We start from the raw sequence: 27500 nt of genomic DNA on the forward strand, positions 1-27500 counted from the left end.
AAAAAAACAAACTGTTGGACCCGTGATGCAAATAGATGGTTTCTTAGGGAGCATCTAAAGGCCTTACATGCCACACATGAGCAGCATTCCCCGGCTTTAGATCAAGTTCCTGCACTGCCTCTCTGTGAGTCCATGCTCAGTGCATATTGCAACAAGACCATGGACAGCAACTATGTATTGTTGAGGGCTTGTTACTTCATCCATCCATCCATCCATTTTCTACCGCTTATTCCCTTTCGGGGTCGCGCGGGGGTGCTGGCGCCTATCTCAGCTACAATCGGGCGGAAGGCGGGGTAAAGGTCCTGCAGTCCTGGGTTCAAATCCAGGCTCGGGATCTTTCTGTGTGGAGTTTGCATGTTCTCCCCGTGAATGCGTGGGTTCCCTCCGGGTACTCCGGCTTCCTCCCACTTCCAAAGACATGCACCTGGGGATAGGTTGATTGGCAACACTAAATTGGCCCTAGTGTGTGAATGTGATTGTGAATGTTGTCTGTCTATCTGTGTTGTTACTTCATGATGATCCTTATTATTAGTTTCTCCTACACTAAACTGTAGGAGAAAAAAATAGAACCACGTAACTTTTCTCCTTATGGTCTTATCTTTTTCCGTGTAATGTCAGATGAAATAAAATTTGAAGTGTTTGGCCACAATACCCAGCAATATGTTTGGAAGAGAAAAGGTGAGGCCTTTTATCCCAGGAACACCACACCTACCGTCAAGCATGGTGGTGGTAGTATTATGCTCTGGGCCTGTTTTGCTGCCAATGGCACAATGTGAAAATGAAAAAGGAGGATTACCTCCAAATTCTTCAGGACAAGCTAAAATCATCAACTCAGAGGTTGGGTCTTGGGCGCAGTTTGGGGTTCCAACAGGACAATGACCCCGAAGTGGTAAAAGAATGGGTAAATCAGGCTAGAACCAAGGTTTTAAAACAGTACCTATTAAAGACTGCATTTTCTCCGACTTACCTTTTTGCCTATCCTACCAGACCAGGCCTGGGCAATTATTTTGACTTGGGGGGCACATTTCGAGAAAAATTGTGTTTTGGGGGCTGGTATATCTATTTTTAGGAACACTAATACAAATGTCTGATTGAATGCTAAAAACTTTATGACAGACCGCCTTAAAAACGGAATGGAATGTTTTAATTTTGTTTTTTACTGAAAGAGACACCCGGAATGTACATGAAAATAAAGAATATGGGATTTACAATATTAACTATGATGGATAAAACAATGAATATTGACAACATATGAACGTCACCCCCCCTCTCCATCAAAATATTTTACAATTAAGCAAAATACAACAAAAATGCAACAAACATAGCAAAATATGAACGTGAAGGGTAAATTAAAAAAAAAAAAAAACATTTTATAAAATGTGACCGGTTGTAGCCAAATGCTGATTTCCATCCGCATCTCATCGCAAATAAACAAGCCCAGGGTTGCTATGTCACCGTTTTAGTTGTATTTTTTATACACTTATTTTTGCTGTATTTATCTGGCACAAGTGGAAAGCCGGTCCCTAAAAATAATGGTCCGTGGTGCAAAAAAGGTTGAGGACCACCAGTGTCGGGTTAGTTACGAAAAACCCACTTTTATTCTTTGGCTTTTAATACTACGTGAGTTGTGTGGTCCTCTATGTTTTTTAAAATGTTGATTTCTATTTATCGTTTTAATTGGGTTTTACCCATTAAAATCGTTTTTAATCGTATTTATTTTTATACAGTTTTTATGTCAGTGTTATTGTTTATTCAGTCATCGGTGTAGCTAAGGATAATATTTGAATATTGTTTTTAATTATGTTGTGCGGCACTTTGGAAAAATTTATGTTATTTAAATTTGCTATACAAATAAGTGGATTGGATTGAAACTATTCACTAGTTACAGTTGCTAGTTACTTTATTTCAAAACTAACTCAGTTACTCACACCAAAAATAAATGCGTTACTGTGAAAAGTAACTATTTAGTTACTTATTTTATTTTTATTTTTTTAAAGCTCCAATTAATGCCCTTTTAGCTTTCATTTCAGTACTGTTATTGCACTGGAGAATAATACAATCTGTTGATCAACTTGGCATGCATTTGAACCACTGAACTCTGCTAAGCAACGTGGTCTACGTACAACACACAAAGACAAAGATATGTTTCAAAGGGCCAATTTATTTCAGGCCAGAACAAATTGGCAAAACTACTTCAAGAAGCTGCAACATAACATACATAAGTAACAAACGAAAGGCGCTCACAGAGGAGGTACAAAAACTTGGCTCTGAAAACAAAACTTGCACTAAGGCAAACCTATGGACATAAAACAAAAACTTGCACTATGGCATGAATAACGCAAAACTTACTTGGAACGGGAAAGGAACATGGATCATCGACATGGATAACAAGGGGGTGTCGAGGGTGAGTAGAAGGTGATAGAGGTTGATGTCGCCAGGCTGACTGCCTGGCAACTACAGGCTTAAATAGTGCTGTGGTGCTTGAAAACAGGCGCGTGAGTTTAAATGAATCGGGTGCGTGAGTCGTGAGGACAGGTGAACTGATTGTTAGGCATGGAAACAAAAACAGACCAGGGTGCACAAAAACAGGAACTAATGGAGTCAAAACATAACAGAATATAACTAAACAGAACATGATCTCAAAGATATGACAATAACAACATAGCTGTAAACCTGGCTTCACCCAAGGAAGGCACACATGACACACTCAAAGCCTAACCACGCATTTTTTTCTCTCAAAGAATTGTGAAATAACATCATGTCTTCAGGAGATCAACACTGTACTGAACCCCAGAACACTCTAAGCATTTCCCCAGTTTTAGTTTAGAGAAAGGGAAGTATTGGCCTGGCCCACTAGGATCCCTCTTTGTTTGAACTTTATACATTTAGAGTAATGTGATAATCAAACCCTCTAGAAGTCAATCAATCAATCAATCAATCAATGTTTACTTATATAGCCCTAAATCACTAGTGTCTCAAAGGGCTGCACAAACCACCACGACATCCTCGGTAGGAAAACTCACACCCAGTGGGACATTGGTGACAATAATGACCCAGTGGGACGTCGGTGACAATGATGACTATGAGAACCTTAGAGAGGAGGAAAGCAATGGATGTCGAGCAGATCTAACAAGTCTAGAATGAAAGAGTATATAAGAGAATTGACAGAGTGTGTACCTTCAGTGCTGATTGAGTTTGGAGTGTCTTCCTTAGCCTGTTTTCCATGTTTATGTACTCACTGTCCACTGTGTTCAGGTACGTGAAAATGTTTTCCGTGACATTTGCTGTTTGACCCCGGCATCACGCTAATTCGCTGCCTGAAAGCAGGTGACTCCACTGTAGAAATAGCCTGCATGTCTTCTGGCACATACGCTGCAATGTTGTCCTGGCTAGCAGTCCCGCTGTTAAAAATCCTTAGGTAAACTGCCTCTCTCTTTACTAGCTTCGTCGAAGCATGTTGCTTTTTGTAGCTGTTTCAGCAGATTGGAATTGCCGTTTTGGGCAGTAGACGGGATCTTTGATCCAAGACCCAACTTACATTGAACTAAAATGTTCTTTTCTTTGTGCTGGACACAAGAAAAGTAGTGAGAATATCTCCATGTTAAGAAACTGGACTGCGGCTCCGCCATGATGTCTTGTGACACAAGAAGATTCAGAAGGATGACACTGAAACTCTCCAATAAAATGCACTCAGATTTGTTTTTAGCCGATACTAGATTAAAAAAAACGTAAAATAACGCAGTAAAGCATCATGTAGTGACGGTAACTAAGCTACTGAATATATAAAATAACGCGTTAGACTATTAATTTCATTGTTTGTTGCATTTTTGTTGCATTTCACGTGATTGTAAAATATTTTGATTGAAAGGGGGGTGTGATTTCATATTTTGTCAATATTCAGTGTTTTATCGTTCGTAGAAAAATGTGAAATTTCATTACGTTTTTTAAGGCGGTCTGTAGTAATGTTTTTTAGCATTCCTTCAGACATTATTGTGAGGTTTTATATTAGTGTTCCTATAAATAAATAACCGGCCCTCCAGACACATTTTTTTCTCTAAACGTGGCCCCCGAGTCAAAATATTTACCCAGGCCTGATATAGACGATACAATTTTTTTTTCCAGAATTTCATAACCCTGACAAAATAAATATTTTGGGGCGGCATAGCTCGGTTGGTAGAGTGGCCATGCCAGCAACTTGAGGGTTGCAGGTTCAATTCCCGCTTCCGCCATCCTAGTCACTGCCGTTGTGTCCTCGGGCAAGACACTTTACCCACCTGCTCCCAGTGCCACCCACACTGGTTTAAATGTAACTTAGATATTGGGTTTCACTATGTAAAGCGCTTTGAGTCACTAGAGAAAAAGCGCTATATAAAATATAATTCACTTCACAATTTTAAGACTTTGACTTAAGACACACAAAGTCATTTCACATCCATTTAATCTTTATTTGTATCCTATTTTACATTAACACAAAAAGTATAACATAAGTAAAAACAGATAAGTTACAATAAATAAAAACTTTATTTATATTGTTTTATAGTATGTACGGAACATATTTAAAGGGCATCAATTTGCCTGGAAAAATTAATAAAATAATCTTTATTAAAAAAATAAGAAATTGACCGACTTGAATTCATCCATCCATCCATTTTCTACCGCTTATTCCCTTTTGGGGTCGCGGGGGGCAATAAAGTATTAATTTAAATAAGGAGCACAATATATAAAACACTTACAACTACAAAAAAAAAAAAATGAACACAACAAGCTAGCCAGGTTTGGCCCTCCACTTCATTTATGTGGCGTTTGACCTTGGATCCCTGTGGCGGTACTGCATCAAAAAGCGACGTCAATATCTAAAGGATATCACCACATGGGCTCGGTAACTCTTCAGAAAACCAGTATCAGTAACTACAGTTGGTCTTTACATCTGTACATGCAAGTTAAAACTTTACTCTGAAAAGCGAAAGCCATTTATCAACAACACCCAGAAACGCCGTCAGCTTTGATGGGTACACCTCTGCATGACATTGTATCCTATTTTGCGTAAACACAAAAAATATAAAATAAGTAAAATCAGATTAAGTTACAATAAAGGATAACTTTATTAATAATGTTTTCTTACTCTAGAGAAAGGTGAGGTTTGATCCCGTCCATCCAGGCTCGTCCCAAAATTCCACAGCACAATATGAGAGACAGTCCCCTCTGGTGGCGCGACGTGAGCATGACACCCAATCCTGTTGTGCCCCTCTATGTTTGGAAGAGGTTGGAAGGTTAGTCGGGGGCGCGGCTGCTTGACATTCCCGACCCCGCACGAGGACAGGCTTTGTGAAAATTCAAGTTGCATTTCCAACTTTGCGTAAAATTAGGTTTCTGTGAAGGGAAGAGCATCGAGTCCTAAGTTCCAAGACTTGACCAGGCCTCAAATTACAAACCCCGTTTCCATATGAGTTGGGAAATTGTGTTGGATGTAAATATAAACGGAATACAATGCAAATCCTTTTCAACCCATTTTCTATTGAATGCACTACAAAGACAACATATTTGATGTTCAAACTCATAAACTTTTTTTTTTTTTTGCAAATAATAATTAACTTAGAATTTCATGGCTGCAACACGTGCCAAAGTAGTTGGGAAAGGGCATGTTCACCACTGTGTTACATCACCTTTTCTTTTAACAACACTCAATAAACGTTTGGGAACTGAGGAAACTAATTGTTGAAGCTTTGAAAGTGGAATTCTTTCCCATTCTTGTTTTATGTAGAGCTTCAGTCGTTCAACAGTCCGGGGTCTCCGCTGTCGTATTTTACGCTTCATAATGCGCCACACATTTTCCATGGGGGACAGGTCTGGACTGCAGGCTGGACAGGAAAGTACCTGCACTCTTTTTTTACAAAGCCACGCTGTTGTAACACGTGCTGAATGTGGTTTGGCATTGTCTTGCTGAAATAAGCAGGGGCGTCCATGAAAAAGATGGCGCTTAGATGGCAGCATATGTTGTTCCAAAACCTGTATGTACCTTTCAGCATTAATGGTGCCTTCACAGATGTGTAAGTTACCCCTGCCTTGGGCACTAATACACCCCCATACCATCTGTGATGGTATGGGGGATTTGAACTTTGCATCGATAACAGTCTGGATGGTTCGCTTCCCCTTTGGTCCGGATGACACAATGTCAAAAATTTCCAAAAGCAATTTAAAATGTGGACTCGTCAGACCACAGAACACTTTTCCACTTTGCGTCAGTCCATCTTAGATGATCTCGGGCCCAGAGAAGCCGGCGGCCTCTCTGGATGTTGTTGATAAATGGCTTTTGCTTTGCTTAGTAGAGCATTAACTTGCACTTACAGATGTAGCGACGAACTGTATTTAGTGACAGTGGTTTTCTGAAGTGTTCCTGAGCCCATGTGGTGATATCCTTTAGAGATTGATGTCGGTTTTTGATACAGTGCCCTCTGAGCAAACGAAGGTCACGGTCATTCAATGTTGGTTTCCGGCCATGCCGCTTACGTGGAGTGATTTCTCCAGATTCTCTGAACCTTTTGATGATATTATGGACCGTAGATGTTGAAATCCCTAAATTTCTTGTAATTGCACTTTGAGAAACGTTGTTCTTAAACTGTTTGACTATTTGCTCACGCAGTTGTGGACAAAAGATTGAGCATTTTTGGGAAGCTGTTTTTATACCCAATCATGGCACCCACCTGTTCCCAATTAGCCTGCACACCTGTGGGATGTTCTAAATAAGTGTGTGATGAGCATTCCTCAACTTTATCAGTATTTCTTGCCACCTTTCCCAAAGTTTATCAGTTTGAACATGAGATATGTTGTCTTTGTAGCATATTTAACTGAATATGGGTTGAAAATGATTTGCAAATCATTGTATTCCGTTTATATTTACATCTAACACAATTTCCCAACTCATATGGAAACGGGGTTTGTATTTCGTGTGTTCATAAACATAATATGAATTTAAAAGGAAAAAGGATTTTCTGACGATAAATAATATTGATGTAATCATAGATGTATAGACTCCTCGTACTTGGTATCATTACAGTGGATGTCAGGTGTAGATCCACCCATGGTTGATAGTACTCGTAAGAAACGTACTTCATGTGTCGCCATGGAGGCGAGGATTAGTGATTTTGTAGCTCTTCCTGTGGGGTTTCAGTGTTGTAACTTAACCTTTGTCATACGTTTTTAAGCCAAAATGTGTCCGTTGTCCCTTTTCTGTCTACACACTGTGTCTGCTGTGCGCTGCCGAACATGATCCTCTGCTCGTAAAACCAGCAATGTCATGACGGCGATGCGCTGTGGTCGTGATGCTAATGAGAAGAATGATAAGGTCCACTACGCTACTGTATTTTAATGTTGGTCATTATGGTGGTACTTAATGAGTACTTAGTTCTACTACACTACTGTATTTTAATGTTGGTCATTATGGTAGTACTTAATCAGTACTTAGGTCTACTACACTACTGTATTTTAATGTTGTCATTATGGTGGTACTTAATGAATACTTAGGTCTACTACACTACTGTATTTTAATGTTGGTCATTATGGTAGTACTTAATCAGTACTTAGGTCTACTACACTACTGTATTTTAATGTTGTCATTATGGTGGTACTTAATGAATACTTAGGTCTACTACACTACTGTATTTTAATGTTGTCATTATGGAAGTACCTAATGAGTACTTAGGTCTACTACACTACTGTATTTTAATGTTGTCATTATGGTGGTACTTTAATACTTATGTCTACTACACTACTGTATTTTAATGTTGTCATTATGGTAGTACTTAATGAATACTTAGGTCTACTACACTATTGTATCTTAATGTTGTCATTATGGTAGTACTTAATGAATACTTAGGTCTACTACATTATTGTATTTTAATGTCGTTATGGAAGTACTTAATGAGTACTTAAGTCTACTACACTACTGTATTTTTATTTTGTCATTATGGTAGTACTTAATGAATACTTAGGTCTACTGCGCTGCTGTATTTTAATGTTGTCGTTAGGGTGGTACTTGATGAATACGTAGGCCTACTATGCTACTGTATTTTAATGTTGTCATCATGGTGGTACTTAATGAATATTTAGTTCTACTACACTACTGTATTTTAATGATGTCATCATGGTGGTACTTGATGAATACTTAGGTGTACTACATTACTGTATTTTAATGTTGTCATTATGGTGGTACTTGATGAATACTTAGGTCTACTACATTACTGTATTTTAATGATGTCATTATGGTGGTACTTTATGAATACTTAGGTCTACTACACTACTGTATTTAATGTTGTCATTATGATGGTACTTAATGAATACTTAGGTCTACTACGCTACTGTATTTTATTTTTGTCATTATGGTGGTACTTTTTGAATATTTAAGTCTACTACGCTACTGTATTTTTAATGTTGGTCATTATGATGGTACTTAATGAATACTTAGGTCTACTAAACTACTGTGTTTTATTGTTGTCATTATGATAGTACTTAATGAATACTTAGGTGTACTACACTACTGTATTTAATGTTGTCATTATGATGGTTCTTGATGAATACTTAGGTCTACTACACTACTGTATTTAATGTTGTCATTATGGTGGTACTTAATGAATACTTAGGTCTACTATTCTACTGTATTTTATTGTTGTCATTATGGTGGTACTTGATGAATACTTAAGTCTAATACACTACTGTGTTTTATTGTTGTCATTATGGTGGTACTTTTTGAATATTTAAGTCTACTACGCTACTGTATTTTTAATGTTGGTCATTATGATGGTACTTAATGAATACTTAGGTCTACTACACTACTGTATTTAATGTTGTCATTATGGTGGTACTTAATGAATACTTAGGTCTACTATTCTACTGTATTTTATTGTTGTCATTATGGTGGTACTTGATGAATACTTAAGTCTAATACACTACTGTGTTTTAATGTTGTCATTATGGTGGTACTTAGTGAATACTTAGGTCTACTACACTACTGGATTTAATGTTAGTCATTTTGGTCGTACTTGATGAAAACTTAGGTCTACTACACTACTCTATTTTAATGTTGTCATTAATGAGTACTTAGGCCTACTACACTACTGTATTTTAATGATGTCATCATGGTGATACTTAATGAATAGTTAGGTGTATTACACTACTGTATTTTAATGTTGGTCCTTATGGTGGTACTTAATGAATACTTAGGTTTACTAGGCTCCTGTATTTTAATGTTGTCATTATGGTGGTACTTAATGAATACTTAGGTCTACTATACTACCGTATTTTAATGTTGTCATTATTGTGGTATTTAATGAATACTTAGGTCTACTACACTACTGTATTTTAATGTTGTCATTATGGTGATACTTAATGAATACTCAAGTCTACTACGCTACTGTATTTTAATGATATCATGGTGGTACTTGATGAATACTTAGGTGTACTACATTACTGTATTTTAATGTTGTCATTATGGTGGTACTTGATGAATACTTAGGTCTACTACACTACTGTATTTTAATGTTGTCATTATAGTGGTACTTAATGAATACTTAGGTGTACTACATTACTGTATTTTAATGTTGTCATTATGGTGGTACTTGATGAATACTTAGGTCTACTACACTACTGTATTTTAATGTTGTCATTATAGTGGTACTTAATGAATACTTAGGTCTACTACACTACTGTATTTTAATATTGTCATTATGGTGGTACTTAATGAATACTTAAGTCTACTATACCACTGTATTTTAACGTTGTCATTATTGTGGTATTTAATGAATACTTAGGTCTACTACACTACTCTATTTTAATGTTGTCATTATAGTGGCACTTAATGAATACTTGGGTTTACTACGCTACTGTATTTTAATGTTGTCATTATGGTGGTACTTAATGAATACTTAGGTCTACTACACTACTGTATTTTAATGTTGTCATTAGGGTGGTACTTATAATATGTAGGCCTACTACACTACTGGATTTAATGTTCCTCATTTTGGTGGTACTTGATGAATACTTAGGTCTACTACACTACTCTATTTTAATGTTGTCATTACGGTGGTACTTAATGAATACTTAGGCCTACTACACTACTGTATTTTTAATGTTGTGATCATGGTGGTACTTAATGAATACTTAGGTTTACTACGTTACTGTATTTTAATGTTGTCATTATGGTGGTACTTAATGAATACTTAGGTGTACTATACTACTGTATTTAATGTTGTCATTATGATGGTACTTAATGAATACGTAGGCCTACTATGCTACTGTATTTTAATGTTGTTATCATGGTGGTACTTAATGAATACTTAGGTCTACTAAACTACTGTGTTTTGTTGTTGTCATTATGCTGGTACTTAATGAATATTTAGGTCTACTACACTACTGTATTTTAATGTTGGTCTTTATGGTGGTACTTAATGAATACTTAAGTCTACTACACTACTATATTTAATGTTGGTCTTTATGGTGGTACTTAATGAATACTTAAGTCTACTACACTACTTTATTTAATGTGTTCATTATGATGGTACTTAATGAATACTTAGGTCTACTACACTACTGTATGTTATTGTTGTCTGGACTAATTATGTGATTACTGTGATGAACCTTGTTAAGCTCGTGCTAGACGTGATCATTTAGTGTTTCTAAATAGCTGCAAAAAGACATTTAAAGACGATGAGAAAGCACGTTCACACCCACTTGGTGGCCTCACAAGTTAGGAATCTACAGTTGGGCCATGGCGCTGCTTTCTATAGACCGCACCTGCTGGCTTCGCCTGGGTCCCTGGGGCACTCCCACTTTTGGGTGAAGTGCGACAGAGAGCCGGCAGAGAGCTTTTCCGCGCTCCGCCAGGCAGAAAACGGACTCGGTTCAGGAACGGAAAACTGGAACCGGACATGTCCCGGGGCAGACAAGTGGAGCCCTCGTTGTGGCGCTCGTCTCGCTTACCCACCGCCGTGTCTCGTGACCGGAAGAGCCGCTCGCCCTACGGGAGGGCCAACGTCCAGGCCAAGCCCGACTCGTCGCCTAGGTAAAGTTGCAATGTGTGGGTCAGAAGATCAGCCATTTAATAATAGTCGTGTCATATCATTAGCATCATTTCCATTTGTTTCCTGGTGGAGAGAAAACCTGTTGGTGTTGTTTTTATCTGGACTTGACTGGTAGTGTTACTGGAGTATTTACCGCTTACAGGCCTGGGCAATTATTTTGACTCGGGGCCAAATTTAGAGAAAAAAAAATGTGTCTTGGTGCCGGAATATTCAATTTTAGGAACACTAATACAAAACCTCACAATAATGTCTGAACGCTAAAATTGTTATGACAGACTGTCTGAAAAAACGGAATGGGGAATTTTACAATTTTTTACTGAATGAGACACCCAGAATGTACATGAAAATAAAAAAAAATGTGGGATTTACAATATTAACTATGAAGGATAAAACACTGAATATTGACAACATAAGAACATCACCCCCTGTCTCCATCAAAATCATTTTCAATTGAGTAAAACGCAACAAAAATGCAACAAACACAGCGAAATATGAACGCGAAGGGTAAACAAAAACCCACCTACAATCTGACATATCTGATATATCACTAAACTTTAGATTTTTTTGTTGTAAAAATCATAACAAAACCTCACAATAATGTCTGATTGAACGCTAAAAACGTTATAACAGACCGCCTGAAAAAACAGAATGGCATTTTACATTTTTTTTACCAAATGAAACACCCAGAATGTACATGAAAAATAAAAAATATGGGGATTTACAATATTTACTATGAAGGATAAAACACTGAATATTGACAACATATGAACGTCACACCCCCCCTCCATCAAAATATTTTACAATCGAGCGAAACGCAACAAAAATGCAACAAACACAGCGAAATATGAACGCAAAGGGTAAACAAAAACCCACCTACAATCTGACATATCTGATATATCACCAAGCTTTAGATTTTTTTGTTGTAAAAGTCATAAAAAAAACTCACAATAATGTCTGATTGAACGCTAAAAACGTTATAACAGACCGCCTGAAAAAACGGAATTGAGTTTTACATTTTTTTTACTGAATGAGACACCCAGAATTTACATGAAAATAAAAAAAATGTAGGATTTACAATATTAACCATGAAGGATAAAACGCTGAATATTGACAACATAAGAACGTCACCCCCCCTCTCCATCGAAATATTTTACAATTGAGCGAAACGCAACAAAAATGCAACAAACACAGCGAAATATGAATGCCAAGGGTAAACAAAAACCCACCTACAATCTGATATATCACTAAGCTTTAGATTTTTTGTTGTAAAAATCATAACAAAACCTCACAATAATGTCTGATTGAACGCTAAAAACGTTATAACAGACCGGCCTAAAAAAACAGAATGGCATTTTACATTGTTTTACTGAATGAAACACCCAGAATGTACATGAAAAATAAAAAATATGGGATTTACAATATTAGCTATGAAGGATAAATCACTGAATATTGACAACATATGAACGTCACGACCCCCCCTCTCCATCGAAATATTTTACAATCAAGCGAAACGCAACAAAAATGCAACAAACACAGCAAAATATGAATGCCAAGGCTAAAAAAAACACACTTACAATCTGATATATTTGATATATCACTAAGATTTAGATTTTTTGTTGTAAAAATAATAATAAAACCTCACAAAAATGTCTGACTGAACACTAAAAACATTACGACAGACCGCCTGAAAAAACAGAATGGCATTTTACATTTTTTTACTGAATGAAACACCCAGAATGTACATGAAAAATAAAAAATGTGGGATTTACAATACTAACTATGAAGGATACATCACTGAATATTGACAACATATGAACGTCACCCCCCCTCTCCATCGAAATATTTTACAATCGAGCGAAACGCAACAAAAATGCAACAAACACAGCAAAATATGAACGCCAAGGCTAAAAAACACACACTTACAATCTGATGTATTTGATATATTACTAAGCTTTAGATTTTTGTTGTAAAAGTCATGACAAAACCTCACAATGTCTGATTGAACGCTAAAAACGTTATAACAGACCGCCTGAAAAAACGGAATTGAGTTTTAATTTTTTTTTACTGAATGAGACACCCAGAATTTACACGAAAATAAAAAAAAATGTGGGATTTACAATATTAGCTATGAAGGATAAATCACTTATTTATGAATTTATACCAAAATGGATACATGGATGATACACCGGAGGATTGGGAGAATGTCATGTGGTCAGATGAAATCAAAATAGAACCTTTTGGTATAAACTTAACTCGTCGTGTTTGGAGGAAGAAGAATACTGAGTTGCATCCCAAGAACACCATACCTACTGTGAAGCATGGGGTTGGAAACATCATGCTTTGGGGCTGTTTTTCTGCTAAGGGGACAGGACGATTGATCCGTGTTAAGGAAAGAATGAATGGGGCCATGTATCGTGAGATTTTGAGCCAAAACCTCCTTCCATCAGTGAGAGCTTTGAATGGTTGACCAAATACTTATTTTCCACCATAGTTTATGAATAAATTATTAAAAAATCCTACAATGTGAATTCCTGGATTTTTTTTTTCACATTCTGTCTCTCACAGTTGAAGTGTACTTATGATGAAAATTACAGACCTCTGTCATCATTTTAAGTGGGAGAACTTGCACAATCCGTGGCTGACTAAATACTTTTTTGTCCCACTGTATATATATTTGTATATATATACATATATATAAATTGAATTTTGTTTTTCAAATTTAAAGAAAGTATATGCATATATGTACTGTATATACATACGTATATTTATTTTATTTATTCAATTTTTTTTCTAATTAAAATAAAAGTCAATCCAAGGCTTCTGTTTCCATTGATTAATTTTCTAGTCCGGTCGCCAGTCGGGTGGGCCGTCGTCGACCCTTTATCTGTACGTCCATGAACATTGACTCCCAGACAAACGACTTTTAAATGCGAATCGGTTCTCATGGTTCACATAAAAGAGCCGTTCAAAAGACTCAATTCATTGGCGAAGGTCACATCACTAATGTGATCCAGAAGAAGTACTTGGTTAGTTATGCTTCGTTCCCGTCGTGCGGCATGCTGACGACTAACAGGAAGCCTCTCTCTCTCCCTGCGGCTCATTTGCAAAATCACTTCATCTTCAAAACCCGCAAGGTCGATTAAAAAGTGGTTCGCCGCCGCTTTATTGCCAGGTCATTGAAATTGGAGGTTAATTGTTCTACCTCCAGAGTATCCGTGAATAATACCTACAGTCGCGATCAAAAGTTTACATACACTTGTAAAGAACATGTCATGGCTGTCTTGAGTTTCCAATGATTTCTACAACTCTTATTTTTTGTGATTGGAGCACATACTTGTTGGTCAAAAAAAAACATTTTGAGGTCCTCTCCAAGGTTTCTCATAGTCAGCATTGTCACTGGCGTCCCACTGGGTGTGAGTTTTCCTTGCCCTTATGTGGGTTCTTCCGAGGATGTCGTAGTCTTAATGGTTTGTACAGTCCTTTGAGACATTTGTGATTCAGGGCTATATAAATAAACATTGATTGATGAAGTTTATGTACTTATTATGGGTCTACTGAAATTGTGACCAAATCTGCTGGGTCAAAATGTCAATATTAGCTTACATGTCAATAAGGCACTTTTGGTAGCCATCCACAAGCTTCTGCTTGGATTTTTCCACCACTCCTCTTGACAAAATTGGTGCAGTTCAGCTAAATGTGTTGGTTTTCTGACATGAACTTGTTTCTTCAGTATTGTCCGCACGTTTTAAGTCAGGTCTTTGGGAAGGCCATTCTAAAACATTTGTTTTAGCCTGATTTTGCCATTCCTTTACCATTTTGGGGTCACTGTCCTGTTGGAACACCCAACTGCGCCTAAGACCCAAACTCCGGGCTGATTTTTTTTTAGCTTGTCCTGATTAATTTGGAGGTAATCCTCCTTTTTCATTGTCCCGTTTACTCTCTTGTAAAGCACCAATTCCATTGGCAGCAAAACAGGCCCAGAGCATAATACTACCACCACCATGCTTGACGGTAGGTATGGTGTTCCTGGGATTATAAACCTCACCTTTTATCGTCCAAACAGATCAATTTTTTGTTTCATCTGACATCACATAGACAAAGATGAGACCTTCTAGAGTAAATTTTTGTAGTATAAAGTGGGCGTGGCCTAAACCGGAAACAGGAAGTATCCGACATACTTCAATTGTATTGTTTTTTTAAGCTGTCTGCCATCTTGGTTGTAGTCCATAAATCCTAATTTATTTCTGATTCCAACAGGCTTAAAAAGAGCATTACAACTTGTAGTTTTTTTAAGCTGTCCTCCAAAAACGACAAATTGCAATACCCATTTATGGCTGTAGGTAGTCAAAAATCATTGATTTATGGACTAAGTTAACGATAAGTTAAAGTTAAAGTACCAATGATTGTCGCACACATACTCGGTCGGTGTGGTGATTTTGTATGACATGCAGTTTTATTGGGATACTACAACTATTCAGGTTCAAAGGAGCCATATGTCGGAATCTGGCCAGAAATGGTACTGCAATCACAGTCAAAATTCTGTAGTCCCTTCTCCCTGACTGAGGTTGCCAGATCAGAGCTGAATCCAGCTTGATGGACTGGGCGAGTCCAAGGAATTTCAAACGCCCACTGCCTTGTACTAGGGGTTGAGGTCCTGGGATCGTAATAGTTACAGTAAATAGTCAAGCTTTTTGTCAATGGCCACTCTCTAAATAACCAATTTTATACAGAAATGAGGCCATTTTCTGGAAGAAGTACGTCATGCCTGGATATAATATCTAACATAATAGTGAGAGTCCAATCCATAGTGGATCTAACACTATAGTGAGTGTCCAGTCCATAGGGGATCTAACATAATAGTGGGAGTCCAGTCCATAGTGGATCTAACATAATAGTGGGAGTCCAGTCCATAGTGGATCTAACATAATAGTGTGAGAGTCCAGTCCATAGTGGATCTAACATTATAGTGAGTGTCCAGTCCAAAGGGGATCTAACATAATAGTGGGAGTCCAGTCCATAGTGGATCTAACATAATAGTGGGAGTCCAGTCCATAGTGGATCTAACAAAGTAGTGTGAGAGTCCAGTCCATAGTGGATCTAACATAATAGTGTGAGAGTCCAGTCCATGGTGGATCTAACATAATAGTGTGAGAGTCCAGTCCATAGTGGATCTTACATAATAGTGTGAGAGTCCAGTCCATAGTGGATCTAACATAATAGTGTGAGAGTCCAGTCCATACTAGATGCAACATAATAGTGTGAGAGTCCAGTCCATACTAGATCCAACATAATAGTGTGAGAGTCCAGTCCATAGTGGATCTAACATAATAGTGATAGAGTCCAGTCCATAGTGGATCTAACATAATAGTGTGAGAGTCCAGTCTATAGTGGATCTAACATAATAGTGTGAGAGTCCAGTCTATAGTGGATTGAACATAATAGTGTGAGAGTCCAGTCTATAGTGGATCGAACATGATAGTGTGAGAGTCCAGTCTATAGTGGATCTAACATAATAGTGTGAGAGTCCAGTCTATAGTGGATCTAACATAATAGTGTGAGAGTCCAGTCCATAGTGGATCTAACATAATAGTGTGAGAGTCCAGTCTATAGTGGATCGAACATGATAGTGTGAGAGTCCAGTCTATAGTGGATCTAACATAATAGTGTGAGAGTCCAGTCCATAGTGGATCTAACATAATAGTGTGAGAGTCCAGTCCATGGTGGATCTTACATAATAGTGTGAGAGTCCAGTCCATAGTGGATCTTACATAATAGTGTGAGAGTCCAGTCCATAGTGGATCTAACATAATAGTGTGAGAGTGCAGTCCATGGTGGATCTAACATAATAGTGTGAGAGTCCAGTCCATGGTGGATCTTACATAATAGTGTGAGAGTCCAGTCCATAGTGGATCTTACATAATAGTGTGAGAGTCCAGTCCATAGTGGATCTAACATAATAGTGTGAGAGTCCAGTCCATGGTGGATCTTACATAATAGTGTGAGAGTCCAGTCCATACTAGATGCAACATAATAGTGTGAGAGTCCAGTCCATACTAGATCCAACATAATAGTGTGAGAGTCCAGTCCATAGTGGATCTAACATAATAGTGATAGAGTCCAGTCCATAGTGGATCTAACATAATAGTGTGAGAGTCCAGTCTATAGTGGATCTAACATAATAGTGTGAGAGTCCAGTCTATAGTGGATCGAACATGATAGTGTGAGAGTCCAGTCTATAGTGGATCTAACATAATAGTGTGAGAGTCCAGTCCATAGTGGATCTAACATAATAGTGAGAGTCCAGTCCATAGGGGATCTAACACAATAGTGTGAGAGTCCAGTCCATAGTGGATCTATCATAATAGTGTGAGAGTTCAGTCCACAGTGGATCTAACATAATAGTGATAGAGTCCAGTCCATAGTGGATCTAACATAATAGTGTGAGAGTCCAGTCTATAGTGGATCTAACATAATAGTGTGAGAGTCCAGTCTATAGTGGATTGAACATAATAGTGTGAGAGTCCAGTCTATAGTGGATCGAACATGATAGTGTGAGAGTCCAGTCTATAGTGGATCTAACATAATAGTGTGAGAGTCCAGTCCATAGTGGATCTAACATAATAGTGAGAGTCCAGTCCATAGGGGATCTAACACAATAGTGTGAGAGTCCAGTCTATCGTGGATCTATCATAATAGTGTGAGAGTTCAGTCCACAGTGGATCTAACATAATAGTGAGAGTCCAGTCCATAGTAGATCTAACATAATAGTGAGAGAGTCCAGTCCATAGTGGATCTAACCTAATAGTGACAGAGTCCAGTCCATAGTGGATCTAACATAATAGTGTGAGAGTCCAGTCTATAGTGGATCGAACATAATAGTGTGAGAGTCCAGTCCATAGTGGATCCAACATAATAGTGAGAGTCCAGTCCATAGTGGGGCTAGCTGGAGACCATCCCGAGCGGAGACAGGTCTGCAGTGCAGAGATGTCCCCAACCGATGCACAGGCGAGCGTTCCACCCCCAGGGTCCCGACTCTGGAAAGCCAGCACCTCATCCCGCCCCCCTTCTACAAAGGAACAGGGGGGCTGGGCAGGAAAAAATCCATCCATTAAACAGAACAAGAATCAAGGGAAGCAGTGCAATGTCAACACCGTGTATGGTGCGGATGGTGTTCTGCTGACCTCAACTGCGGATGTTGTGGATAGGTGCAAGGAATACTTCGAAGACCTCCTCAATCCCACCAACACGTCTTCCTATGAAGAAGCAGTGCCTGGGGGATTTTGTGGTGGACTCTCCTATTTCTGGGGCTGAGGTTGCTGAGGTAGTTAAAAAGCTCCTCGGTGGCAAGGCCCCAGGGGTGGATGAGATCCGCCCAGAGTTCCTTAAGGCTCTGGATGCTGTGGGGCTGTCTTGGTTGACAAGACTCTGCAGCATCGTGTGGACATCGGGGGCGGTACCTCTGGATTGGCGGACCGGGGTAGTGGTCCCTCTCTTTAAGAAGGGGGACCGGAGGGTGTGTTCCTACTATCGTGGGATCACACTCCTCAGCCTTCCCGGTAAGGTTTATTCAGGTGTACTGGAGAGGAGGCTACGCCGGATATTCGAACCTCGGATTCAGGAGGAACAGTGTGGTTTTCGTCCTAGTCGTGGAACTGTGGACCAGCTCTATACTCTCGGCAGGGTTCTTGAGGGTGCATGGGAGTTTGCCCAACCAGTCTACATGTGCTTTGTGGACTTGGAGAAGGCATTCGACCGTGTCCCTTGGGAAGTCCTGTGGGGAGTGCTCAGAGAGTATGGGGTATCGGACTGTCTTATTATGGCAGTCCGCTCCCTGTACGATCAGTGTCAGAGCTTGGTCCGCATTGCTGGCAGTAAGTCGGACACGTTTCCAGTGAGGGTTGGACTCCGCCAAGGTTGCCCTTTGTCACCGATTCTGTTCATAACTTTTATGGACAGAATTTCTAGGCGCAGTCAAGGCATTGAGGGGTTCCGGTTTGGTGGCCGCGGGATTAGGTCTCTGCTTTTTGCAGACGATGTGGTCCTGTTGGCTTCATCTGGCCGGGATCTTCAGCTCTCACTGGATCGGTTCGGAGCCGAGTGTGAAGCGGCCGGAATGAGAATCAGCACCTCCAAATCCGAGTCCATGGTTCTCTCCCGGAAAAGGGTGGAGTGCCTTCTCCGGGTTGGGGAGGAGACCCTGCCCCAAGTGGAGGAGTTCAAGTACCTAGGAGTCTTGTTCACAAGTGGGGGAAGAGTGGATCGTGATATCGACAGGCGGATCGGTGCGGCGTCTTCAGTAATGCGGACGTTATACCGATCCGTTGTGGTGTAGAAGGAGCTGAGCCGGAAGGCAAATCTCTCAATTTACCGGTCGATCTACGTTCCCATCCTCACCTATGGTCATGAGCTTTGGGTCATGACCGAAAGGATAAGATCACGGGTACAAGCGGCCGAAATGAGTTTCCTCCGCCGTGTGGCGGGGCTCTCCCTTAGAGATAGGGTGAGAAGCTCTGTCATCCGGGAGGAACTCAAAGTAAAGCCGCTGCTCCTCCACATCGAGAGGAGCCAGATGAGGTGGTTCGGGCATCTGGTCAGGATGCCACCCGAACGCCTCCCGAGGGGGGTGTTTAGGGCACGTCCAACCCGTAGGAGGCCACGGGGAAGACCCAGGACACGTTGGGAAGACTATGTCTCCCGGCTGGCCTGGGAACGCCTCGGGATCCCCAGGGAAGAGCTAGACGAAGTGGCTGGGGAGAGGGAAGTCTGGGCTTCCCTGCTTAGGCTGCTGCCCCCGCGACCCGACCTCGGATAAGCGGAAGAAGATGGATGGATGGATGGAAGAATCAAGGAATCAGGCAGAGGCAGAGTTCAATTTTGCTCATGAGGAGAACGCATGGAGCTGCACACTCAGTTACAGCCTCGCCCTGCGCTCTGAGGAACAGCACATGAACTCCTCTTTTTATTCAGTTTAGAATAAGAATAGCTTTTATTGCCATTTTTTAATAACGGGTTCACAAAGTAGGAAATTTTCTTTGGTGCAATCCTGCAACCAAATTAGAGGTTGCCTCTAAACCGAGGGGTCACACATTGAGCGAGCAGGACAGTACGCACAATACATGATTATTCTGAATGGAATTTTATCCTCTTATCCTCTGGATTTGACCCATCCCCTTGTTCACCCCCTGAACAATGAGGGGAGCAGTGAGCAGCTGCAGTGGACACTCCCGGTAATGATTTTTGGTGATTTAATCCCCAATTCCAACCGCCTGATGCTAAGTGTCAAGCAGGGAGGTAATGGCTCCCATTTTTATAGTCTTTGGTATGACTCGGCCGGTACGTGCAAGCCACGCCCACTTCCTGGGGGCATTTTGTACATTTCCTGCAAAGGACAGTAAACGGGGAAGCTGCAAGACGTGCAGAGTGTCACTCACCACTCCGGTAATTCTCTTAATGCCAGGCCAGCATCCTGCAAACACAGAACAGAGAACAAGTGGCTGTTTGTTGCCAGAGCAGTAACGTGGTTTGCTGCTTCCTCTCAGACCTTTTTTTTTTACACTGGGATTCATTCACTTCCTGCTCCTGAGGCATAATTCTTGTGGCCCAATTTATGTATTATTATACTAACACATTTTATGTAAGGCTGTATTTTTCTTGTTAAAAAAATTACTTAAAGTCAATGTTGTTATGAATTACTGACCAATTCGATGCTTTAATGATTTCAAATCAAATATTACTCTTTTATAACAAAAAAAAAAAATACAATAAAAATGTTTAAAAACTTGTAATTGATGCAGCTAATTTTTTTAACGGACTGCGGCCCATTATAAAAGCCACAAAAAAATGTGTTTTCCATATACAGAAAAACTTTGAAAATTTTAGCAAAAAGGGCATAAAACGAACAAAAAAAATTCATAAAAATGTATAAAAACTTGTAATTGATGCAGCAAATTTTTTTCAACGGCCTGCGGCCCATTATAAAAGCCACAAAAAAAATGTGTTTTCCATATACAAAACAACTTTAAAAAGTTTAGCAAAAAGGGCATAAAACAAACAAAAAAAATACATAAAAATTTATAAAAACTTGTAATTGATGCAGCTAATTTTTTTAACGGCCTACGGTCCATTAAAAAAGCTACAAAATAATTTGTTTTCCATATACAAAAAAACTTTAAAAAGTTTAGCAAAAAGGGCATAAAACAAACAAAAAAATATATATAAAAATGTATAAAAACTTGTAATTGATGCAGCTAAATTTATTAACGGCCTGCGGCCCATTATAAAAGCCACAAAAAAATGTGTTTTCCATGTATAAAAAAACTTTAAAAAGTTTATCAAAAAGGGCATAAAAAAAAAACAAAAAAAATACATAAAAAATTATAAAAACTTTTAATTGATGCAGCTAATTTTTTTAATGGCCTGCGGCCCATTATAAAAGCCACAAAAAAATGTGTCTTCCATATACAATTTTTTTTTTTTTAAGTTTAGCAAAAAGGGCATAAAAAAAACAAAAAAAATACATAAAAATGTATAAAAACTCGTAATTGATGCAGCTAATTTTTTAAACGGCCTGCGGCCAATTATAGAAGCCACAAAAAAATGTGTTTTCCGTATACAAAAAAACTTTAAAAAGATTAGCAAAAAGGGCATCAAACAAACAACAAAAAGAACCATAAAAATGTATAAAAACTTGTAATTGATGCAGCTAATTTTTTTAACGGCCTTCGGCCCATTAAAAAAGCCACAAAATAATGTGTTTTCCATATACAAAAAAACGTTTAAAAGTTTAGGAAAAAGGGCATAAAACAAAGAAAAAAATACATAAAAATGTATAAAAACTTGTAATTGATGCAGCTAATTTTATTAACGGCCTGCGGCCCATTATAGAAGCCACAAAAAAATGTGTTTTCCGTATACAAAAAAACTTTAAAAAGATTAGCAAAAAGGGCATAAAATAAACAAAAAAAACCATAATATTTATGAAAACTTGTAATTGATGCAGCTAATTTTTTTAACGGCCTGCTGCCCATTATAAAAGCCACAAAAAATGTGTTTTCCATATATAAAAAAAACTTTAAAAAGTTTAGCAAAAAGGGCATAAAACAAACAAAAAAAAATGCATAAAAATGTATAAAAACTTGTAATTGATGGAGCTAATTTTTTTAACGGCCTGCGGCCCATTATAAAAGCCACAAAAAAATTTGTTTTCCATATACAAAACAATTTTAAAAAGTTTAGCAAAAAGGGCATAAAACAAACAAAAAAAATACATAAAAATGTATAAAAACTTGTAATTGATGCAGCTAATTTTTTTAACGGCCTTCGGCCCATTAAAAAAGCCACAAAATAATTTGTTTTCCATATACAAAAAAACTTTAAAAAGTTTAGCAAAAAGGGCATAAAACAAACAAAAAAAATATATAAAAATGTATAAAAACTTGTAATTGATGCAGCTAAATTTATTAACGGCCTGCGGCCCATTATAAAAGCCACAAAAAAATTTGTTTTCCATGTATAAAAAAACTTTAAAATGTTTATCAAAAAGGGCATAAAAAAAAAACAAAAAAAATACATAAAAATGTATAAAAACTTGTAATTGATGCAGCTAATTTTTTTAACGGCCTGCGGCCCATTATAAAAGCCAAAAAAAAATGTGTCTTCCATATACAATTTTTTTTTTTTTAAGTTTAGCAAAAAGGGCATAAAAAAAACAAAAAAAATACATAAAAATGTATAAAAACTCGTAATTGATGCAGCTAATTTTTTAAACGGCCTGCGGCCAATTATAGAAGCCACAAAAAAATGTGTTTTCCGTATACAAAAAAACTTTAAAAAGATTAGCAAAAAGGGTATCAAACAAACAACAAAAAGAACCATAAAAATGTATAAAAACTTGTAATTGATGCAGCTAATTTTTTTAACGGCCTTCGGCCCATTAAAACAGCCACAAAATAATGTGTTTTCCATATACAAAAAAACGTTTAAAAGTTTAGCAAAAAGGGCATAAAACAAAGAAAAAAATACATAAAAATGTATAAAAACGTGTAATTGATGCAGCTAATTTTATTAACGGCCTGCGGCCCATTATAGAAGCCACAAAAAAATGTGTTTTCCGTATACAAAAAAACTTTAAAAAGATTAGCAAAAAGGGCATAAAATAAACAAAAAAAAACATAAATATTTATGAAAACTTGTAATTGATGCAGCTATTTTTTTTAACGGCCTGCTGCCCATTATAAAAGCCACAAAACATTTGTTTTCCATATACAAAAAAACTTTAAAAAGTTTAGCAAAAAGGGCATAAAACAAACAAAAAAAAATACATAAAAATGTATAAAAACTTGTAATTGATGGAGCTAATTTTTTTAACGGCCTGTGGCCCATTATAAAAGCCACAAAAAAATCTGCTTTCCATATACAAAAAAACTTTAAAAAGTTTAGCAAAAAGGGCATAAAACTAACAAAAAAAATACATAAAAATGTATAAAAACTTGTAATTGATGCAGCTAATTTTTTAACGGCCAGCGGCCCATTATAGAAGCCACAAAAAAAAGTGTTTTCCATATACAAAAAAACTTTAAAAAGTTTAGCACAAAAGGCACAAAAATAACAAAAAAATGCATAAAAATGTATAAAAACTTGTAATTGATGCAGCTAATTTTTTTAACGGCCTGCGGCCCATTATAAAAGCCACAAAAAATGTGTTTTCCATATACAAAAAACCTTTAAAAAGTTTAGCAAAAAGGGCACAAAACAAACAATAAAAATACATAAAAATGTATAAAAAATTGTAACTGATGCAGCGGCCTGCGGCACTTTCTAAAAGCCACACAGAAAAAAATAGATAATAAAAAAAAGGTGAATAACAGAACAAACAGGTGAGAAGCAACAAGAAAAAGTTACACTCTAATAACACAAATCAGTTGTTAAAAAAACAAAATGAATTAAAGTCAATGTTGTTATGAATCATTGACTAATTCCAGGCTCCAATAACCAATATTACACTTTGATACATTTTTCTGGAGGTTGATACAGATATTTTGTGTGTTTTTCATATACAAAAAAAACAAAGGTTTTTGTTGTTGTTGTTGTTGTTGTAGAAAGGGCATAAAACAAACAAGAACATCTACATAAAAATGTATAAAAACTTGTAATTGACAGATAGGCCTGAAGTTAATCCAGAGATTTACGTTTTGAACGTTGAAAAACAAAAAAATAAATTAAGTCATATATTTTTTTGTTGTTTTTATTCCCTTTTTTCATGGAACACTTTTAGTTGGAAAACACCCAAAATTTGCAATAATTTCCCCCAAAAATATTTTTTGGGGGGGGATTTTGGATATTTTGGGTGTTTTCCATATACAAAAAAAATAAGTTTTTTTTGTTTTTTCTTTGTCAAAGAGGGGCAAATAACAAACAAAATACATAAAAACTTTACAAAAAACTTGTATTTGATGCAGCTGATTTTTTTTTTAACGGCCTGCGGCACATTCCAAAAGGCACAAAAAAAAATGTGTTTTCCATATACAAAAAAAACGTTAAAAAGTTTGTCAAAAAGTGCATAAAACAGACAAAAAAAATACATAAAAATGTTTGAAAACTTGTAATTGACGGACAAATCGGAAGTTAAATCAGAGATTTTAGTTTTGAACTTTAAAAAAAATATTTTACAGAAGTCATACAATTTTGTATTATTTTTACTTTCAACAATAAATCTGCAGATCAACTTCAGATGTATCCGTCGATTACACTTTTTTAAATGTATCTTTTGTTGGTTTTATTCCCTTTTTGTCTTAAAACCCTTTTTTTTTTTAAACGGAAAACACACAAAATGTGCAATATTCTCCCCTAAAAATATTTTTGGGGTGGGGATTTCGGGTATTTTGTGTTTTCCATATCCAAAAAAACTTAGGGTTTTTTGGGGGGGTAAAAAGGACACAAAACAGACAAAAAGAAATACATAAAAATTGACGGATCTGAAGTTGATCCAGAGATTTAAGTTTTGAACGTAAAAAATAATAAATAAATAAATAAATAAGTCATGCAATTTTATATTATTTTTACTTTTGATGTTTAAATCTGAAGATCAACTTCAGATCCATCCATCAATGATACTTTTTTAAGAATATATTTTTTTGGTTTTATTACCTTTTGTCTTTGAAAACGTAGTTTTTATTATGGTAAACACACAATATTGGGATTTTTTTTTTTTTTTTTTTTTGTGTTTTCCATACATACAAAAAAAAACTTAAGGTTTTTTTTGGGCCAAAAAGTGCATAAAAAAATAAATAATAAAATTAAAATTAAAATTATAAAAACTTGTAGTGAACGGATAAATATGAAGTTGATCCAGATATTTAAGTTTTGAATGTAAAAAATAAATAAATAAGTCATATAAGGTTATATTATTTTTACTATCAATATTTAAATCTGCAAATCAACTTCAGATCCATCCATCAATGATACTTTATTAAATGTATTTTTTGTTGGTTTTATGCCTTTTTTTTTCATAGAATACTTAGTTGTTTTTTTTTTTATGGCAAACACAAAATGTGTAATATTTTTTCCCCAAAATATTTGGTGGGGATTTTGGATAATTTGTGTGTTTTCCATATACAAAAAATTAGTTTTTGTTTTGTTTTGTTTTGGCAAAAAAGGCATAAAATAAACCCCAAAAAAAGGTAGAAAAATGTGTCATTGTCAGATAGATCTGAAGTTGATCCAGAGATTTATGTTTTGAACGTTAAAAACAATATATTTTAAAGAAGCCATACAATTTTATATTATTTTTACTTTCAATATTTAAATCTGCAGATCAACATCAGATCTATCCATCAATGATACTTTTTAAAATATATATATTTTTTGGTTTAATTACCTTTGTGTCATAAAAAACTAATATTTTCCCCCCAAAAATATTGTGGGGGGGCGGAATTTTTTTTATTTTTTGTGTTTTTCATATACAAAAAAACTAAGGGTTTTTTTGTTTATTATTGGAAACAAGGGCATAAAACAAACCAAAAAAAAATACATACAAATATATAAAATCTTGGAATTGACGTATAGATCTGAAGTTAATCTAGAGATTGAAGTTTTGAATGTAAAAAAAATAAAAATAAATAAATAAGTCATACAATTTTATATTATTTTTACTTTCAACATTTAAATCCGCAGATTAACTTCTGATCTATCCATCGATGATACATTTTTATATGAATTTTTTGTTGGTTTTATGCCCTTTTTGTCATCTAAAACGTAGTTTTTATTATCATATCAAAAAGTGTAATATTTTCCCCCAAAAAATATTGGGGGGGAGGAATTTGAGATATTTTTTGTGTGTTTTCCATATACAAAAAAACAAAGGTTTTTTTGGGTGTGGGGCAGGGGGGTGTTGGCAAAAAGGGCATAAAACAAACAAAATAAATACATAAAAATGTATAACAACTTGGAATTGACGGATAGATCTGAAGTTAATCCAGAGATTTAAGTTTTGAACGTAAAAAAAAAAAAATAATAAGTCATAGATTTTTATATTATTTTTACTTTCAATGTTTAAATCTGCAGAACAACTTCTGATCTATCCATCGATGATACTTTTTTAGATATATTTTTTTGTTGGTTTTATTACCTTTTTTGTCATAGAAAACTTAGTTGTTATTATGGCAAACACACACAATGTGAAATAATTTAGGGGGGGGGGGGGGCATTTTGGACATTTGTGTGTTTTCCATGTACAAAAAAAATACGTTTTTTTTTTTTTTCCTTTTTTGCCAAAAGGGCATAAATAAAGGAAAAAACATGACATAAAATGTATAAAAACGTGTAATTGACCAATAGATCTGAAGTTGATCAAGGGATTTAAGTTTTGAACGAAAAACAAATAAATAAGTCATACAATTTTTGTTTATTTTTACTTTTTAATGTAAATCTGATAACCAATTTCAGATCTATACTTTGATGATACTTTTTAAATGTATTTTTTGGTGCTTTTATGCCCTTTTCGTCATTAAAAACTTAGTTTAGTATGGCAAACACAGAAAATGTGTAATATTGTCCACAAAAAATATTGGGGGGGTATTTTGGATGTTTTGTGTTTTTCATATAAAATAAAAAAATAAGGTTTTTTGTTGGGTTTTTTTTTGGCAAAAAGGGCATAAAATAAACAAAAACAATAATAAAATGTATAAAAACTTGTAGTGGAAGTTGAACTATAGATTTAAGTTTTGAACAATAGATGACTTATTTTAAATACCATTTTAACATTTTAATGTCTTTTTTTGTTTATATTATCCACTTTTTGTCATAGAACTTTTTAAGCCAAACACACAAAATATGCTATTTTTTTCACCCCAAAATATTTTTCAATGTGTAATATTTGATGTAAAGTCACTGGAACCTGGAATTAGTCAATAATTCATAACAATAATTTTG

The 27500-nt window shown here is 36.4% G+C and overlaps 1 protein-coding gene across 5 annotated transcripts in view; it reads left to right on the plus strand.

The window, feature by feature from the left end:
- The window catches only part of nav3 (neuron navigator 3), a 524985-nt gene that overhangs the window by 210604 nt on the left and 286881 nt on the right, over nt 1-27500 (plus strand). Inside the window, exon 1 of one of the 5 annotated variants that reach the window (XM_061913998.1) lies at nt 10139-11053. The exons of the other annotated variants lie outside the window; for them this stretch is intronic. Within the exon in view, the coding sequence (XP_061769982.1) occupies nt 10920-11053 (134 nt within the window). The 5' untranslated portion in view covers nt 10139-10919. Of the gene's footprint in view, nt 1-10138; nt 11054-27500 lie in introns of those variants that run through there. 5 annotated transcript variants of the gene reach the window in all.

The sequence above is a fragment of the Nerophis ophidion genome, linkage group LG10, assembly GCF_033978795.1.
Source record: "Nerophis ophidion isolate RoL-2023_Sa linkage group LG10, RoL_Noph_v1.0, whole genome shotgun sequence".
Classification (NCBI taxonomy): Eukaryota; Metazoa; Chordata; class Actinopteri; order Syngnathiformes; family Syngnathidae; genus Nerophis; species Nerophis ophidion.